This window comes from Solanum stenotomum, chromosome 4 (assembly GCF_019186545.1).
Source record: "Solanum stenotomum isolate F172 chromosome 4, ASM1918654v1, whole genome shotgun sequence".
Taxonomy (NCBI): Eukaryota; Viridiplantae; Streptophyta; class Magnoliopsida; order Solanales; family Solanaceae; genus Solanum; species Solanum stenotomum.
Window position 1 is genome coordinate 59658684 of NC_064285.1, and position 18071 is coordinate 59676754.

An 18071-nucleotide genomic window follows, 5' to 3' on the forward strand; every position below is an offset into this window, starting at 1 on the left:
TTTTTTTAGTTTTGAAAGTGTTTGGAAAAAGTTTAAACATACTTTTAAGCACTCACCTTTAAGCTAAAATTTTTAAAATAAGTCAAAAGTCAAAAGTTGGATATCTCCAACTTATGACTTTTTAGTTTTTGATTTATAAGCTATCCCTTTATTTTAAAAAAGTGAATTAGTAAGGTGTTGCACACTTTTTAAGAAAATAATATTAAGACAACAATTTACCATTACTTTTTATTTTTACCTTTTTTAGTTATTGTCAAATTACTCATTAGAAGGACTAAGCATTGATCATGATAACTACTATCAAGTAATTTAAAATTCCTAAATAAATAAAATGGGACTCACCGTTGGCTGACTCACAGTAACTTCTTCAGAACGACGTCGTGGATGCTTTTAGCAGTCTTTTGTAATCGCGCCACAGCAGTGAAGCAGACTGGAGCTTTTTCCCAGTTTCTGCTATACTCATCACCTTCACACAATATTTCTCTGATAAGAATGGAAGGAGTAGGTTCTAGACTTGGTCGGGCCTCCTCCAGGTACGGCGCCACCGCTCCAATTTTTAGCGGTCCAGTCAGAAAATGGAAGAAGCAGTGGGTTACTACTCAGCCTAACAATAATTTTCGTGGCACCGGCAACACCAACAACGTCACCGGACCAAAACTCATGCTTTGCCGTTGGACGCCTCTTGCTTCCGTTCGTTCTGAAGATTCTACTATGCCGGAAAAAACTCCTAAACGGAAGTTCCGATATGCACCTGTAAGTTAACTCTATTCGTGAACGATGTTGTAATTTTTTACTGTTAGGGTTTAGCTATCATTTATCTATTTTTTGGATTTCCACTTTTCCTGGAAAATAATTTTGTTGGAAGATTGATTTGTTAGTAAGCACACGTTGATTGACGAGATGAGTTGCACGGATAGTAAATACACTCCACCTTTTAACTCTGTAATTGTGAGTTTGAGTTACAAAGGGAGAAAAAGAGCTGGAGCTCTAAGTAAGCACACATTAACTAGTATTGTCTTAATGTCAATGTTAGTTTTTAATTTTGGTGTCAATGGAACATGTAACCGAGCTATTTTCTGCAATTCAATTTTTTCTTTTTTAGGGTGTGTTTGGTACAAAGGAAAATGTTTTTTTATGGAATTCTTGGTAAACAAAGTGAGTTTCTTAATTAGTTTTCTAGTGTTTGATAAATAAGCGAAAAGATATTATTACAAAAACAGTTGTATGTAATTTGGGTGGGATGGGGTGGGGAGTGGTGGTTTTGGGTAGGATGGTCAAGGGGTTGGGGTTGTGTCACGACTCAATTTAGAATTGTGATCGGTGCTGAGGGGAGAATTTCAAAGCAAGCCTTGCCAGAATTCTATAGACAATCGGGTTTTCTTTGTTTTTAGGTCTATCCTGAATTTTCCCGTCTCCGAAATTCACAACACAACTAATAGCAATTATAAACCACAACATAATATCCATCAATGATCTAATTGTCACGCAATAAAACCAATTCATCTGCAAATTACGGAAAAAATTCCAAACTAGTCACTTGACTACAATTCGAAGGACTAATCCTGACTCAAATCAAAGGAATGACAAATGGAGAGACTCTAAGAGTTTTTAAAGAAACTAAATAAACCACAGCAAATCAATAGTTCTCTTGCCGCGCGAAGCAATGTCGGGCTCACCAGATGCTACCAAATCACTCTCTAGTTAATTGAAATCCTCTTCAATACCACCTAAGCTCTCTGTAAAAACAATTAGCGAGGAGTGAGACGCTAGCTCAGTGAGTAATAATTAACCACAATCATTTTAATGAGGGACAAGTCAGAAAACATGCTAGTAAATAATCAAAATGAGGTAATAATACCCTTTCAGAAACAATAACCATATTCAATCTTATTTACCTCATGTAAGCAAAATCAATATAAATACTTAATAGTAAACTCAGAAAAAAACATTTCCATAACAAATCTTATAGCTGGGAGGTTTCCAAGGATGAATCATGTAATCAATGTGGCCTTCTCTTTAAGAAGTAACCAATAACAGTGAACTCCTCATAAAGGAGTTAAATATTCATATCAGTAGTTTCCTACTGGAGCGATATCAGTAACAATATGCTAGTTCTACCTTCCCACTAACAAGGGCTTTATTAGTAATATGTAACTACAAGGTGCACCACGTCTAACGAACCCTCTGTTAGCTACGAGATTCATCAAGGTCTACTCCCATTTATACTTTTCTTGTAGTCAGTAGAAGCATTTCAAAATCGAATAGAGCATTAAATCTTATCAAATCATATTATTTCAAGGTTTAACAATCACATGTCAAAATACTATTTCTCAAATAAGTGTAAAACCTTTTCATTAACAGTAATCATATCTTGTAAGAATGAGATCATCTCAAATAATCCTTTCAATATCATATCAAGTAAAAGACTTGTCCCACATGCAAGTTCAAAACATTCGGTAACACATTTAACTTTATAAACCATGTGAAAATCATGAAAGTTATAAACATCAATTGTGGTAAGATTACTACTCACAGTACTCCTGTCGAATTACCAAGCTCGCCACTCGATTACTCGTACGAATTCCTTTGGTCAATCTATAATCACATTCATAACAATTTCGTGTTAACTCCTTCGTTTAGGCTATTTCATGCTAAATTCAGCATACCCAGCCCTTTTTGGAATTCTTGGTTGCCCACCAATTTGATGCACCATATATATTCAAGCCATGAGTAATTCAGTTGGACCAATAAACTATTAACTAAATCTATTTTATCCATCTTATTCACATCCAATTCTACATATCCTCTAATCTCTAGCAATCAGATTTCTATCCCCAAAGTAAACTACCTAGGCTAGGAGTCTTAGCAAGTCTGTAAAAGAAGAAGAAAGGAAACAAAGATTTACCTCAAACCTATTTCTCCTCCTACGCCCCTTACAATTTTCACCCTTCAACTCTTTCTTCTCTTCTCTGTTCCTTCGTTGGAAAAGAAACGCAGCTCCTACCGTTCTCTTCTTTTCTACTTTTTCTTATTTTTTTCTTAGTTGCAGCGTTGATGCTACTTCTGTTAGGGCTTTTTGCCCCTTTTTTTAAAAAAATTTTCTAAACGTTTTTGGTCAAACAACACCCAATCAACTTATTTTTTTTATTTTTTTTAAAATAAGAGCTAAATGACATATATGCCCTTATTTTAATATAAGGTATTACAGGTTGGGGGCGTTGGTAGATGGAGAGGAGACAATTAACTTGTAATGTCACTTGTGAGCTTTTTTTCTCTTCTAACATTAGGGAAGTCTAAAACATTTTGACCAACCAAATATGAGAAAATCAGAAACCATTCAAAACAAACCCCTAGACTCGACATCAACATACTCAGTGTAATCCAACAACATCACCCCTAGACTCTTCAATTTATATATGTGAAGGGAAATTCAGTTTTCTTGCATTTTAAATTACGGAAGTGCATAAAATTGGTTCATTTTTAAATTATATGAAAGCTAAATGTGTCATGGTACTATTGTAAGGTTGTTTCAGATGGTACTCGAATTCCATCTGCAACAATGAAGAAAATTAGTGCCAAAGTGAACATGGATCTAGTTTAGGAGTGGTAGAGGTAGAGGTAGGCCGAAGAAGTATTGGGGAGAAATAATTAGACATGACATGACCCAATTTTAGCTTACCGAGGGCATGACCTTAGATAGGAGGTTGTGGAAGACATGTATTAGGGTAGACGGTTAGTAGAAAGGAGTGCATTGTTCGTCCATACTAGTAGGCATAGTATCTCTTGTAGTTTCTTGTTTTTCGATTTCTGTTACTATCTGATGTTTCTTGTACTTCAACTGTCGTATTATTTTATTGTGGTATTGTTCCTTGACTATCTGTTATTTTTGATACTATCTGTTGGTTCTTGTACTTTCACTACTATTTGTTGTTTTTCATTGAGCTGACGATTTATCAAAAACAACCTCTCTACCTTTGACTTAGGGGTATGGTTTGCGTACACTCTACCTCCCCAGACCCCATTTTGTGGGATTACACCGGGTGTTGTTGACCTCTTGAATATGCAGATTGTTGACTTGGAAGAAAAGAAAAAGGAAGCTCCTGACAACAAAGCTAAATCGAGGAAGCTGAATCAAGCTATCACAAGTTCAACATTGAACGATAACATCTTGACGAAACAAAGTATCAATGATATCTTTGATGACGATTTTGAGGTAATATTTTGATCTTTGTTACCTTTTAGAAAAACAGTTGCATTTCTGTTGTCTATTGTTGTTTTATATTTTCTTCGGTCGTTTGGTTGGGAACAAGTTATCTCAGAATAAGTTATCTTGATGTTAGCTATCCTGGGATAACTTATCCCACCATGTATATGGGATAACTTATCATATCACTATGATATAAATGGTGGGATAAGTTATCCCAAACATGACAACCAAACAAGATAAAAATTTTTTATCCCATCACTAATATTTTTAATCCCTCACACCAAACAAGTTTATGTCTGCTCTCCTTTGCTCAATTTTCTACTTACCCTTGATCAAACTTACATAAGTTTTGATTCACTTGAATGATAAGAAATATACTCGATATGTGGTGAAATTCCAATAAAGTCTTCCCAACTCAGGGTTTGTCCTTTTTAACACGCAGCTCGTTATTATGTGTAAAAACTAGAACTCTAGAAATCCTCAACAGTCAAATTAATTGATATTTACAATCCTAAATCAATTAGGGTTGATTAAATGAATTCTCCATATCCATTTTGCACTAGTCAGGTTCACTTCATTCCAGTAGTAAATAATGTAGGAGTTCTCACACATATTCATACACAACTAATTAGTCCAATATCAACTATTGCCTATATGATTCATTTGTTGACACATTTCGTTCATTTTCTGGTGAGACCTCTGAGGGATTTTAAGTTTGCTGAAATAACTTCCTTCCATGTGGTTTTAGCTCTATCTGTCAACTTTTTTCACTTTCAATCATCATATAATCACATGGACAGACTGAAGGATCTATGTAAGGACATAGCTAAATCTTCTCAGACGACATACTCTCATTTTATCTTGTGTGTTACGTGTACATTAAGGTGAATGCGGTCATTTCTAATCTTGTTCAATATAGATACCACAGCCTGCTAATATGTAGTTTCATTTTTTGTACCTACTTTGAAATTGATACTAGCCAGAGTTTAATGAAGGTCTTTTCGTGTACCTCAGGAACTAAGGACAGATCAGTCCAATCAGACCGAAAGTGAGCCGGATTATGACTTGTACTTGGAAGGGTGTGATTGAGGCAGGGCGGAATGGAGAAGATTGGTTGTTATTAACGTAGATCGTAGTGATATTTAGGTCTAAATGGTTGTAAATATAACCCTCTAGTTTTTGTGCCAACTTAGAATCTAATGTATAAATGATTGTAAATATAATCCCTCTAGTTTCTGTGCCAACTTAGACTCTAATGTATAAATGATTGTAAATATAATCCCTCTGGTTTCTTTTGACGACTTGCTAGTTGTCGTCCTTTTCATAGTGACCTTTCAATATCATCACTATCATAAATATCAATCCCGTCAAGAAGAAAACCTTTAGGCATATTATCCAAAAACTTGTTTGGAAATATTGTAATGAAAGAAACATCATTGGGAATTTGACCAAATAAGATTGTTCAATTCCTATAAAACCTATTTAAAATATCTCTAGAGGGAGATAGGGCTAAGTAGAGCGAAAAGGGTTGAGTTAAACTCTATTTGGTTAAGTTGAGAGAAAGGACAGCAAAGTAAACCTCCTCCACAATAAAGCAGTCATTATTAACAGACATTACTTAACACTGTAAAACAAAAAATAAAATAAAATTGTAAATACTAGAAAAAACTATAACTACTCTGTGAACGGACAGTTCCATTGGAGGATCTGGAACTAAACTCCTTTTCAAAAGTGAGCAAATTTTTCTTTTCGTGCTCCAAAATCTTGGTTCATGACCCACCTGTTTAAGCTTCAGTTCTTCAATCTGCCTTCGTACTCTCCATGGCTACCGTCACACCAACTTCAGCTGGCCGAATGATTCGGTCATGCAAGGTGTACCCCGACTGGAACAAGAAGGGAAGTCATGTCTATTAGTCATTCGACTTCAATGAAAAGGGATGTATAAAGTAAATACTAGATTTGCAATAATCAATAAGGATAAAGTGCATGAAGATTGAAATAGCAAATAAAATACACGAATGCTGGAGAAGAAATTCCTAACAGATACCTTGAGGCAGACAGCGACCATGCCAGGAGCCTTTTTAGGATCTGGTACTTGAAACACTGCATTATGCTTATTTGGATCAAATTCTTCATTTGTAGGATCATATTTTCCCACACCAAATTTTTTGAATACCTGAAAAGTAACGAGATGTAAGCAAAAACCAGCACTGAGAAACATATAATGGAGACCTCCTCGCGAAGGTCTTTCGAGACATTTAAGTCGAAGAAGCAACAATAACATAGACCAGAAGGAAATAGGAAGGATTACAAATTTAACCCCTTGAAGTTACTGAACCTTACATTACAATTGGAGCAACAGTAAGGATTTTACTGGGATTTTTCCAATATCAAAGAAATTGTTTTTGGAGCTTCTCTTCCAGCCGCATGTGTACATATATGGCAAACTGCAAACCCTCTTCTCTGCTGCTTCATTTCAGAAGCTGGTTGGGGCATTTAGCATAAGTGAATAAGCAGCAATAGGTTCTTTTGCCAAAATCTGTATGGTTTTACACGGCTTTAAAGGCTAAGTTTTGGAACTACCACCTTGTTGAAATTTAAAATTATAAATTTCTCCGGATTCACCCTAAAAGACCTAAGTTGTTTATATTGTAGATTATGTTTGTTAAAAAAAAGGTTGAAGTGTTTTCATAGATGAATTCAGAGTCTATGAAAGCAGTAAAAAAGGAACATAAGCCATGGACTATATTTAGGTGAAAAAGTGTACCTCGGAAAGCTGTTTATCAGTCATTTCAACACCTTCCAGAAGTGTCTTCAGAAGTGGCACAGCACCAACAGTATCCTTAGATTCATCAATTTTGGAGAAGCTCTCTTTTACAACAGAAGAAGCCCGTTCCATATTATCAGCAACATCTAGAAGAGATTTCACAAAATTCTGCAATAGCATTTATGCAGAAGATGAGAGAAAATCACAAGCATAACGTAATACTAATAAATAAATGCAGGACTATCTGGCAAAGCATGTGCCTAGAAAAACTAACTTGAATGGCAAACTTTTTGGAATTTTCTGCTTCTCGTTTGGTTCTGTTCATTACATTCTCCATCTCCGCATAGGATCTAAGAGCTTTTTCTTTCATTTTCTGAAACTCATCATCTTTTATCTTTAGGAGTTCTTCCTTCTCAGCCACTAGTTTCACCAAGTCATCCCTAGAAAGGTCCTCCGTATCTAAATCAGAATCAGAATCAGAAGATACAGCTTGTTTAGTACGTCTTCTTCTTCGTTTGACATTTTCATTTGTGTTATCATTGGATGCCAAATCAGGACCTGATTCATCATTCTCATCTTGACCCTGAGAATCAGCAGAAACTGAAGCTTCACATTTTTCACTCACTTCTCCATTCTCTTTTGTGCTTCCTGGTTTGCTTTGGGACTGAGATGCCTCTTTTTCATTATGTTGGGGGGATGCAGAGGATGAAATCCAAAACCGTTGCAAGACAGATTCATGAAATAGAGTAACCTGACTCACCATTAGCAGAACCAGCAATATTTAGGTGCATATGGAAATTGAACATTTCTTCTTTTGACAAGTACAAAGTAACTAATACATAAAATCTCAAGGCATCAAACTTAGTGGAACGTTGATTTTACAGCTCGAGCAAGTTAAAAGATCTATAAAGTTATCTAGGCACTGTACAGTATTTTGATAACAGCAAAAAGAACAAGTTGGCCAAGTAACTATTTTTCAAATTATGTAGGTCTGCATATCCCTTTGAAACCTGACAGAGCACAATCCAACTGATAAACATCCTACAACTGGTAGTGAACATAACACACTCCATACCAAACATCCCAGGAACAAGCTCCAAATATTGCAAACTATCTCAAAATGCAGAAAAAGATTGCTTATAGTTGTTTCTAAAATTAAGCAAGCTAGCAGCCAATTAATGTACTCCAACATCTGGCACCTTTTTAGATTCTCAAAGTTTCAGTAAAGGTTTCAAGTGATTGTTTTGCATCCTGATTTTTTTACAATATTCTGTTGATACAGCTAAAGTAACACACATATCAACGATTCAAATAGAAGCCTATGATACAGCTAAATTACGAGTACCGCTTAAACCCTAGCAAAACCCTACACATTAAAAATCGACGAAAAATCAACAACTTCATAAGTATTAAGGCACAACATCAAACCTTCTCTTTGAATTCGCGAAAGGAGTGGAACTCAGATGCAAGAATGGGAACGTATTGTTGCTGTTGCTGTTGCTGTTCTCGGGAATAGAGAAGCAACGAGCTCCGGCACTGAGTTACGACAGCTTTTGGGAAACGACATACAATTCTACCAACCAACATCTCCAAATTCACAGTTTGAGCTCAGATTTGGAGAAATGGAGAAGTGAGTAATGTGGTGAAGAGAGGTAAATAGAAGTGATCAGTTCATCGCTTGTAGAGAAAGAAAATTGTGAATTGTCGAGAAAACCCCTGTCTTGTTCAGCAGGGTATTATACGTAATCCTGACCTCTTTTTTTAATTTCAGTTTTTCACGTGCATGTTCAAGACCATAAGATTTAAAAAATAATTTTGTACATTTTACATAACTTTAATTTAGGATCACACGATTCAAATATCTTCTTTATTTTCTTAAACTTCTGTCAATTTCGTGTTAAGTCAAACTAGGTCACTCTTTTTTGAAATGGAGGGAGTACTGTGAAAGTAATAAGAGGATGCCAGTGTTATATCTGTCATTTTGAGAAGATACTTCAGTTAATGATGGAAACGTCCAGAAAGGGATAGGAAAATTGAGTAACGGCCCTTGGAAAATCTTCATTTCATGATGGCGTCTACTTGACGAATTTTTTCTGCCCATCTATTTTTTTAATGATAAATATTATCTTAGTTTTTGTTATTCTTTTTTTTTTTTTTACTATATTAATAGTATAAAAAAACAAGAATCTCACATAATAGATAAAATTGTGCACTAATTTTGGATGTTTGACAAATTCGTAGTGTTTGAAACAATTATCTTGTTAACTAAAAACAACACACTTAAACATAAATCCTACAAAGTTAAATGTTCGATAAATTTTTGGAAATTGTATTGCGCATTAATTTAGTATGGCTATATAGCTCCATTCACCTTAACAGTCGTCAAGCCTAATCCGTTAATGAAAGCCATAAAACGTATTTAAGGATATTGTGTTGTATTCAACTTAAAATACAATCATGAAATTAAAAATATCAAAAACTCCTTAGAGACGTACCATAAAAAAAACTTTGTTGGCCGATTGGTTCTGCTAATGAATCTCACTAAGTGCAGTCTGAAGAAGGTAGGGTGTATGCATACTTTATCACTACCTCGTAAATAAAAATATAAAAACAAGAAGCATCAACACAAAAGTAAGATCTACCCGGATGTAGAATTCATAATGCATATTTACATGCAGCCTTATTTACCATGTGATAATATTACTTAAGTACTCACTATTAAGCCCTAGTCTCAATGTTGGAGTAAGAATAAGAATACACGATCCATAAAATAATAAACATCACGTCTGCCAGGCGCCAGCAATTACTCTATGCTATATCAGCTCTGGACCTCGTCAATCGTAAGGATTTCTGAAATTCTTGAGAAGTTCAGGGATGTCATAACCAAGCATGTCATCGATGGATTGTATCAATTTGGGCTTCAACTTCTCAAACTTATCAATGTTATAACCACTCAGAACTTCCCTGAAGTGTTCGACGTTAGGAAAATCCCCAGCTGGTAGATGGTGTTCCTTTTGAACCTGTTTTGATAAGTTGGAAATTAAAACACAATACTAAAGCTCCATACAAGAATCATGTCACAAGTGCATGAAATTGCTCGTTGGTGCTAAACATGCATGCATGTTGACCACATATGTATGTAGATTTGAGGCAGACAACAGACGGGAGAGAGAGAGAGAGAGACCTTCATAAATTGATCTTCCAAGTTATCAATAAGTTTTTGCTGGGTCTTGGCTTTGCCCATCATTGCTGGCATCTCCTTTTTCAGATGACTGATAATGTAAGAATGTATCTTGGCAGCTCTAGCACGTTTTACGAATTCATTTATCTGCACAACATAAGTACTGTTTAATATCCTCATTTTTCAAAAAACTTGAACGCACAGTATATAGAAGTAAGTAAAATGTGTTGCCATAATGAAGATTATGAACTTACACGACGATCACAAGCCTTCTTTGGTATGTTTTTCAAGTCTGTAAGGAGATCATCTTGTTCCTTCTCAAAAAGTTCTTTTCCAATTGGCCCTATAGCAGCCTCATTTATTGGTTTGTCATTAAATGATCTGTGAAAGATAAAAACACTACATTATTGAGGAACTCCAAAAAGTGATGAAAGTTTGTAATATTTTGATATCTACAAGGATACAACTTAGAAGGACTCAACATTATGCTCTATACACAAATAGGAAATGAAAATGAAGATATCTGCTTCTAGAGCATGCATATTATAGCTACACTCAAGCATGAGAGGAAACAGCATATGGTGGGTGAGTATCTCAAACATGAGGTAGGTTTTTGGACAGAGTAACCCCTACCACCCCCACCACCCAAAATAACTTTACCAGGAGCCAACCACAACCAGTGGCTCTTTTCCACTTTGCTCCCAAGTGACTTGAAACCCAACCTAATGATTGGAGGCAGAGTGCTCTTACCACTTGGCAATCCCTCCATTATTGTACCCATGTTTCAAAAAAATCAAGGTCTAACTCCCAAATCAGATGTCAAGTTTCATAAGGTGCAATCAAGATCTCATTCCACCGGCAATAGTCTTAACATAAGTGCAGGCTTGATAAATCTTGAAGACATCCAGAAAATCATAGATATTTGAATTCCCAAAATAATACTCTTACTTTGTTGGGCAGAATACCTGAACTACTTGTAAGAATATAGAGATCATACCCTATGTAGACACGTGCAACTTCAGGGGTATTTAGAACCTTCCCTAAAGACCACATCAATGCTCCGTAAACCCTCATAAGCTGCAGTTGACACCAACAGTAAACCAAATGGTTAGCTTAGTCCAGCAATAGGAGGAAAACCTTAATAGACCCAAAAAAACAAAAGTTGAGCCTACTTGTTGAGTATCAACTTGGTCAGCCTTGTTCAAAACCACCCGTATCTTATCATCATGGCCTCGAAGAGACGCAATCACACGTTTGAATTCATCACTTATATCAAGTTTGTGAGGATCAAACAAAAGAAGAATGAGATCACACTTAGATGCAAACCAAGACGTCACTCCCGTAAAATCATAGCTCCTTTGTGTTCGTTGTTTTTCTCCTGATAGAACTCCAGGAGTATCAACAAATGTGATGTGCTCCAACAGCTAACCATGAGAGAGGGAAAAGATGGGAAAAGGTATTCAGAGTCTGGTGAGTTAATGAGAAAGTTCTGATCATTTAATCTATGAGTACAATCGAGTAGCATAACTCACAGGATGCGGCATTTGAGAACACTCAAACTTTGACAAAAATGCAGATCCAAAAGTTGTCAAACCGCTAAATGGCATATTTGCTTGAACTGCAATTGTGTTCCCTGGAATACTCCTTTCGTCGGGTCCATTCTGTATAATTACAGTAAAAAATGAACACCAGTCCAAACAAAAAGATTAGCATAACAATCACTGTTGAGAAAACTATTACCAAACATGCATTGCATGGGTATAGCCTTCTCCTTTCTAACTAAAAGTCTGGTTTAACTAGCAAAACTGTTGCAGAGTATTCTCAAGGAACTCTTTGATGTGATAATATTTAGAACTATGTGTTAGGACAGAAGGGACAAAATATATATCCACAAAAAGATGGTACAATGAATTGAAAAGCCATCTTTGTCAATTTAGTGCACACTATTTTGACACAACATCAAATGGAATGAAAGACATTCAACTCAAGGTGAAAACAAGAATAACTTCTCTTTTGTTCAGCAACATAATCCAAAAAAAGGAAGAAAACAAGTGACCGCAGTGGTTAACAGAAACAAAGAAAAGCAAAGTACCATGACAACCACAAATCTGTCTGTTGTAGGCTCTGGTCCAATGTGAGCACCTATAGACAAATAAGGAGCACAAGTGTCAACAGGAAGCTGTGAACAAACAAGAGACATGGACAAGAAAAAAAAGAGTGTTAGATGACCTGGATAACTGGTTCCAAGTAAATGCTTAATAAATGTAGTTTTTCCAGTTGAGTATTGACCCAAAAGCATGACCATTGGTTTGGCATCAAAATCACTATTTGTCTACCAACACAGAGCATATGAAGAAAGCAATCAGTGGCTTCTGTATTACTTTTCCATGGATTAGTACAAAAGAAACTATAGTTGAATGGAAAAGTATAAGCAAGAGTTTCCTCTCCTATATCTTGAAAATAAGCACAACCAACACGATAAACTGCCTACCAGTAATGGAGAGACGAAATCATTAAAGTGATATGTTGCTTCCAGTGGCTTTAGTTTCTGGAGGTACAACTTCTTCAGTCCATCAACTATCGATGTGACGGAGCTTAAAGAGACCTGAGGGTAGATTAACCGAACCAAGCCTCATTTTAAGAGCAAAATCAGAAAATTTAGCATTAAACATGCTATGCAATGCTATAGGATGTATAGGGAGAATTAACGGAGAGTACATTTCCATGCAACAATTTCAACAAATGGTTTATAACATAAAATTAAACAACGTCCTCGTTAATGGATAAGGACAAGAGATGCTTATTTACAAATTGACTTCACAGGGAAAACATTGGACATGATTTCAATTTGAGATAACTAAATGAATTTATGTTTGTAACTTGTGAAATATACAATTTTTAACATAAGTGTGTCAACATTTTAAGGAGTCCAAATAAGGACATCTGTCATATAACTAGGGAGGGTGAAGTGGGTGGACCGGTGGAAGGTATTCCATTTAGGAGAAAGGATACCAGCTTAACATAGCAAAAATTGGAAAACATGCCATTCAAAAATAAATAAATTATACAACTGGCTAGTAGAAAAATGCATCAACTAGGTGAACAAAAGTGCAGAGGTCTGTGAGCTTACAAATAAAGTACAAGACTAACCACACTAACCTTCTTTACAGATGAAGATGATGAAAACCAATTAGCTGTAGCAGAAGATTGCACTGTAGAACTGCCTGCTTCCAAATCCAATTAGTTAGACATAGATGATCCATCTAACTCCCTTCTCAAATCCCCAAGAATCACTAAGAAAGAAGATATAAGAAAGATGTTGTATGTGTTGAGGTAAAATTACCATTCTGCTCAGGTTCACTTTTAGGCATACGCTTTTTCTTCTGTATTATAGAATATACAAGTCAGTAGCACCACAATAAATGAAAACTAATGCAGAAAGTTCACCAAACAAACTTACAGTTTGAAGTAAATCCAGACCTTCCAAGCTAGGGGGTTGCAAATTTTCAAAGTCAACTGCCATGATTACAATTGTTCTAATTGTAAGAACACTAACAGTATATGACAACAATCCTACAGCTAAAGAAAGAGAACACAGGGCATTGTAATGAACCAACTAGTTTGCCAGAGATCACATTCTAGAGACTACTCTTGTTGCTAGATTACAGTCTAAAATTTTAAAAATTTAAAGCTTGCTAGTTACCTTCGGCATTTAAGAGATCACTGCTTACTGGGTGGCCAGCTTGTGCCAAAGAGACTAACTAAATGTTTGGAAAAAAGAAAGGATCAGAGTCTTATCAGGATTAAAATTAAATACCAGTTTGAAATGCAAGTCTGCAATGAACTAGTACCTGCATTGCAGCAATAAACTCTCTAAAACCGAGAAAGCCTTGCCGTTTGGAATCTGCAATTGCCCACACCTTGGGACAGAAGAAAAGAAAAACAATCCATTGAAATAAAATTAGTGAGTTAAGAAAAAGAGAACTGGCAGAAAAGAAGGAATCAATCTGATTCAGTAATAGCTACAGTAGTACTAGGCGGAAACTGACTCATAATAAAGCATACGAGCATAGGGTGGTGAAGTGACACATAATAGAAGACGGTATGAAAGTCAAAAATACAATATTATTGCAGATAGTCAGTTGATACTGGGCAAACTATGTAGCACTACCAAAAGTAATGTATAAGTAAGCATCTGTTCAATTTTGGGTGTAAGAGAAGGGAAGAGGATAAACTTTGCCATCCAATTCGTTAGGGTTTAATTTCTTCACCATCAAAACTTAGTTGTATCACTGCGCTTGTCAAAATACACCCACTTTATCCACTGGCTTAGTTCTGTTCACTAATCACTGAAAAACGTTAACATGAATTGTAAATGGCTAGAAATGGTCCAACATACAGGATTTCTTATTTAGCAGGACCTGCTAATCCACATTTCTAATCAATCCTCTTTGAATTTCAGATTGGAGGTCACTCTCATTAGTTATAAAGATGAAGTTCACAGAAATACTCTCCAATGTCAACAGTGCAAGAGGTTCACCAGTTTGAAAAGTTCAAATGGCAAAGCACAACACTCAAGTTCGGAGCGAAAAGTGCAAGTAATCAGAATGTCAATCGATCAACAGTTCTTCAATCTCAAACTAGTTGGGGTCAACTAATGTGAGTGACAATAACTAAATCCAAACATAGAGTAGCCGAAATTGCCTATATAAATCCTATGCTCTTCATTGTGTTATGTTCTTAGCTAAATCAACATCAATTATGAGAGATGGTATAGCTTTTGACATAACTTCAATTGGATTTTATGATTTTATCTCTGCATCATCGTCATAGTATCACACTTATTGATCGTTTCCGTTTTCCCAATGAGTTCTACACAAGATATGATCGAACCATCTCATGAAACCTTCTCTTTTCATCCTTTATGAGTTCTACTTTTACACTTGTATGCTAAGTTGCTCAGATTCGGGTGCGGGTGTCTAGTACGGGTGCAAATCTAAACGTTGTATCCTTCATGGTATAAATTCTAAAATTAGTAGCTAGTCGGGCGTCGTTTAGTTTTCCTTCTCTGTAGACATGGATGCAGCACCGGAAGTGAAGAGTCCGCACAACTTAGCTTGTACCCTATATTGGATGTGATCTTCTTTTATCTTACCTAATCTTGTATGACTACACATCCATTATAGTATTTGCATTTTTAAGACGCTCATCTTGTGGTATGTTGAACCATAGAGATGCATTCACTCTCATTGTATCTCTACTCTCAAATAATTTGTTGGTCTTAGCATTCCAATGAATTTCACTGTATGTGGGATTCCTACAATAGAATCCCAAAAAATCTGGATCACCCAGTGCAATGGGAAAGTCAAACAGAATTTGGTCTCAACAATAATTGTAACACAAATACCAGATATATATCCATGTAATTACATCACCAAAGAATCAGAGAATACGATGCTAAAGAACCGCTCCCGATCCAATTACAGACATAAAAACAATGCTTAATGACCTACTTCACATCCAATTTCAGACAAAGTGTCTTTAGCCCCAATTAACCTTAACTTCCTAAACTACCATCAAGGATCAGAAACAAGAAGTTGCATGAAAAGGTAACTGCTATTTGGTTGAGAGCAATTCAATTATGGAAAATGCTTTGCACGAATCGAGTCAGTTATTAAATTGAAAGGAGAAGAGAACAAAAATCCTGTGTTTACAACATGGACAATTAGAAGTTCACTAGTTTAAGAACTTATCCTCCTCCAATCTGAGCATTGAAGATTATTAGGACCTTAGTAAATCTTTATTATTGTATGGAACCATTCACGATGAAGATTAAGATTGTGTTTGTTATGAATCCAATTTTTCCATGTTTGGTTGGTCAAAATATTTTGGAAAATATTTTCTCTAGGAAAATGACTCCCTTAATCAAAGTACAGAAAAAAATTACATAAGTGACATTGCAAGTTCATTATTTCTTTCCAACCCACCCAACACCCCCACCCCCTACCCTTGACTATCCCAACCCTTGCCACCCTCGAACCACCAGTCCCCACCACATAGTATTTTGCTAGATTACATATATATGCTCTTGGAATAATATTTCTTTGCTTACTCACCAAATACTAGAAAATAAGCCAGAAACCCACTTATTTTCTAACAAAACATTTTCTAGGAAAATATTTTCCTTTCTTACCAAACACTTAATCTTACAAGAACTGAAACATATAACTATACTCGCTAGCAAAAACTGTCACTCTAAGCCATTCTGCTGCACAGGGGAAAGAATAAACACCTGCTTGAGGTCCTGCCGAGGCAAATTGGACATGGCAAAGAACTTGATAGCATCACCGCCAGTGAGACGTCCATCTCCATCTGATAAAAATACCCAAAATTCATTTTTCAGCATAAATTTGTGAAATCAAATGGAGCATACATACATATACATATATAATTATAAACACGAAGAGGATCATCATAATGAGGGTACCTGAATCGGCTAAACTAAACCATTGTTGATAGATTTTTTCATGATCTTTGGAGCACCGATTAATCGGAGATGTATCAAACTCCATTATTCAATTGGCTTTTTCACCTATCTGAGTGCCTTGCTTTTAGGGGAACACTTTTTATGTTTCCATTTTCCTTCACTGATTTTTTTTTGTAGGAAGAATATTTGTATGTAAATAATTTATATTTATCAAATTAAGTAAGTAGTAACTTTCTAAGTTTCTAAATTATTTATTAAATTTTTTATATTATTACTTTATATATGTCATACAAAAATTAAAGTGATAATTTTGAAACTATAATAATAGATGTGTCGTTTGAAGTAAGATTTGTTTCTAAAATAGGAGAAGATTTTTTTTAGTATCCTACTAGTAAGAATGATTTTGAAATATGCACCGTACTTAATAATACCATGTTGAATATTGAATTATATTATTTTTTTTTTGGTTATTAACGAACTCTTGTTTTATAGTTAATCAAGTTGGCTATTCTTACAAAATTTATGTGTATAAATCACATTTTCCCCTTGTTAATCATGTATTTGTTAAGTTTCCCTAATAATTAGGTAAAGAGAAAGGTGAAAATAAGTTGTTTGTTTCCAAATGGTAAAACTTAATCCCCCTCCTCTTTTTTTTTTTGTGCAAACTAAATATTGTATTAAACAATCTAATACGGAAATCTTAGTAGCTCAGGTGATCGGCTACAATAACGACTCTTGTACCTTTGTAGAACAACACTTACATTAGTAACCAACATGAGTTGTGGTGCACTGGTGGGAGTGTTTCACTCTTAACCCTTAACCAGGGGTCTCGGGTTCGAGCCCTAGGTATGGAGAAAATTCTGCTGGGAGCGCCACCCCCAAATGGACCCTACAGAGCGCGATCCAGATTTAATCGGAACTCCAATATGGTCTCCGAACACCAGGTGGGAAATCAAAAAAATAAACACTTACATTAGTAGAAGTAGTGATGTTAACATGAACTACATAAGTAGTACTTTGTCTATTATGTACATAAGCAAAAAGGTTAGTGATTTGTTAACTATTACAAAATATAGTTGTTTGGATATTACTTTTACCACGTATATGCAATAGCAAAAGTGAACGTCTAATTATATCTTCAAGTAAATCAAATGGTGGGCATGTATTGTTTGAGCGAATAGACGAAAGTGTCAAGTTGGCATGATGAGGTTGTAAATGGCCTAATATTTGGCACCTAAAAAGGGTGTTTGGGTGGAGCTAAAAGAGGTGTTCGGTTAATAAGCTAATTTTTTATTGTGTAGAGCTCGAATGTTGACAATATAAAAATTCTTATAATTTTTTGTACGGTACTATTGAACATATATAAATTATTGTAGGTCACACAATAGCACAATTGCTTATCTGATTTCCTCTTAGGTTTGAGCTTAGT

At 35.5% G+C, this 18071-nt stretch overlaps 3 protein-coding genes across 5 annotated transcripts; 1 reads left to right on the plus strand and 2 right to left on the minus strand.

Annotated features, from left to right (window-relative positions):
- The first annotated feature begins 371 nt into the window (after positions 1 to 371).
- LOC125862551 (uncharacterized) lies at positions 372 to 5508 on the plus strand. Its single transcript, XM_049542660.1, has 3 exons — positions 372 to 753; positions 4067 to 4213; positions 5222 to 5508. Exons 1-3 carry the CDS (start codon positions 385 to 387, stop codon positions 5294 to 5296), a joined length of 591 nt encoding a protein of 196 aa, XP_049398617.1. The 5' UTR covers positions 372 to 384; the 3' UTR covers positions 5297 to 5508.
- On the minus strand, positions 1463 to 8628 carry LOC125862548 (grpE protein homolog 2, mitochondrial-like). Of its 2 annotated transcripts, XR_007446058.1 has the most exons (7): positions 8403 to 8628; positions 7249 to 7725; positions 6975 to 7142; positions 6255 to 6383; positions 5988 to 6090; positions 2534 to 2595; positions 1463 to 1736 (listed from the first exon to the last, which is right to left on the minus strand). XR_007446058.1 is itself a non-coding variant. In XM_049542655.1 (6 exons), the coding sequence occupies exons 1-5, from the start codon at positions 8559 to 8561 to the stop codon at positions 6007 to 6009; spliced, it is 1017 nt and encodes a 338-aa protein (XP_049398612.1). In that variant the 5' UTR covers positions 8562 to 8628; the 3' UTR covers positions 1463 to 1736; positions 5988 to 6006. The 2 variants fall into 2 exon arrangements, 1 of the variants encoding a protein (XP_049398612.1); XM_049542655.1 differs by lacking the exon at positions 2534 to 2595.
- Positions 8629 to 9623: 995 nt separating this feature from the next.
- On the minus strand, positions 9624 to 16826 carry LOC125862542 (EH domain-containing protein 1-like). 2 transcript variants are annotated; one of them, XM_049542644.1, is made up of 16 exons: positions 16643 to 16825; positions 16448 to 16527; positions 14007 to 14075; positions 13859 to 13916; positions 13616 to 13671; positions 13499 to 13538; positions 13315 to 13379; positions 12647 to 12760; positions 12385 to 12487; positions 12248 to 12297; positions 11688 to 11816; positions 11328 to 11579; positions 11153 to 11232; positions 10410 to 10536; positions 10159 to 10302; positions 9624 to 9994 (listed from the first exon to the last, which is right to left on the minus strand). In XM_049542644.1, the coding sequence occupies exons 1-16, from the start codon at positions 16725 to 16727 to the stop codon at positions 9809 to 9811; spliced, it is 1638 nt and encodes a 545-aa protein (XP_049398601.1). In that variant the 5' UTR covers positions 16728 to 16825; the 3' UTR covers positions 9624 to 9808. The 2 variants fall into 2 exon arrangements, with proteins under 2 accessions (XP_049398601.1, XP_049398600.1); XM_049542643.1 differs by having other exon boundaries at positions 12248 to 12487; positions 16643 to 16826.
- Between the last annotated feature and the right edge of the window lie 1245 nt (positions 16827 to 18071).

Coding starts and splice junctions, on each gene's coding strand:
- LOC125862548 (XM_049542655.1), bottom strand. CDS start 8,561: ATGTTGGTTGGTAGAATTGTATGTCGTTTCCCAAAAGCTGTCGTAACT. Junction 6,384..6,974: donor CTGATAAACAGCTTTCCGAG/GTACACTTTTTC, acceptor GTTACTTTTCAG/GTATTCAAAAAATTTGGTGT. Junction 6,091..6,254: donor TGGTCGCTGTCTGCCTCAAG/GTATCTGTTAGG, acceptor TTCTTGTTCCAG/TCGGGGTACACCTTGCATGA.
- LOC125862542 (XM_049542643.1), bottom strand. CDS start 16,727: ATGGAGTTTGATACATCTCCGATTAATCGGTGCTCCAAAGATCATGAA. Junction 14,076..16,447: donor CTCGGCAGGACCTCAAGCAG/GTGTTTATTCTT, acceptor TTCTGTCCCAAG/GTGTGGGCAATTGCAGATTC. Junction 13,672..13,858: donor TGATCTCTTAAATGCCGAAG/GTAACTAGCAAG, acceptor TAATCATGGCAG/TTGACTTTGAAAATTTGCAA.
- LOC125862551 (XM_049542660.1), top strand. CDS start 385: ATGCTTTTAGCAGTCTTTTGTAATCGCGCCACAGCAGTGAAGCAGACT. Junction 754..4,066: donor GGAAGTTCCGATATGCACCT/GTAAGTTAACTC, acceptor TTGAATATGCAG/ATTGTTGACTTGGAAGAAAA. Junction 4,214..5,221: donor TCTTTGATGACGATTTTGAG/GTAATATTTTGA, acceptor CGTGTACCTCAG/GAACTAAGGACAGATCAGTC.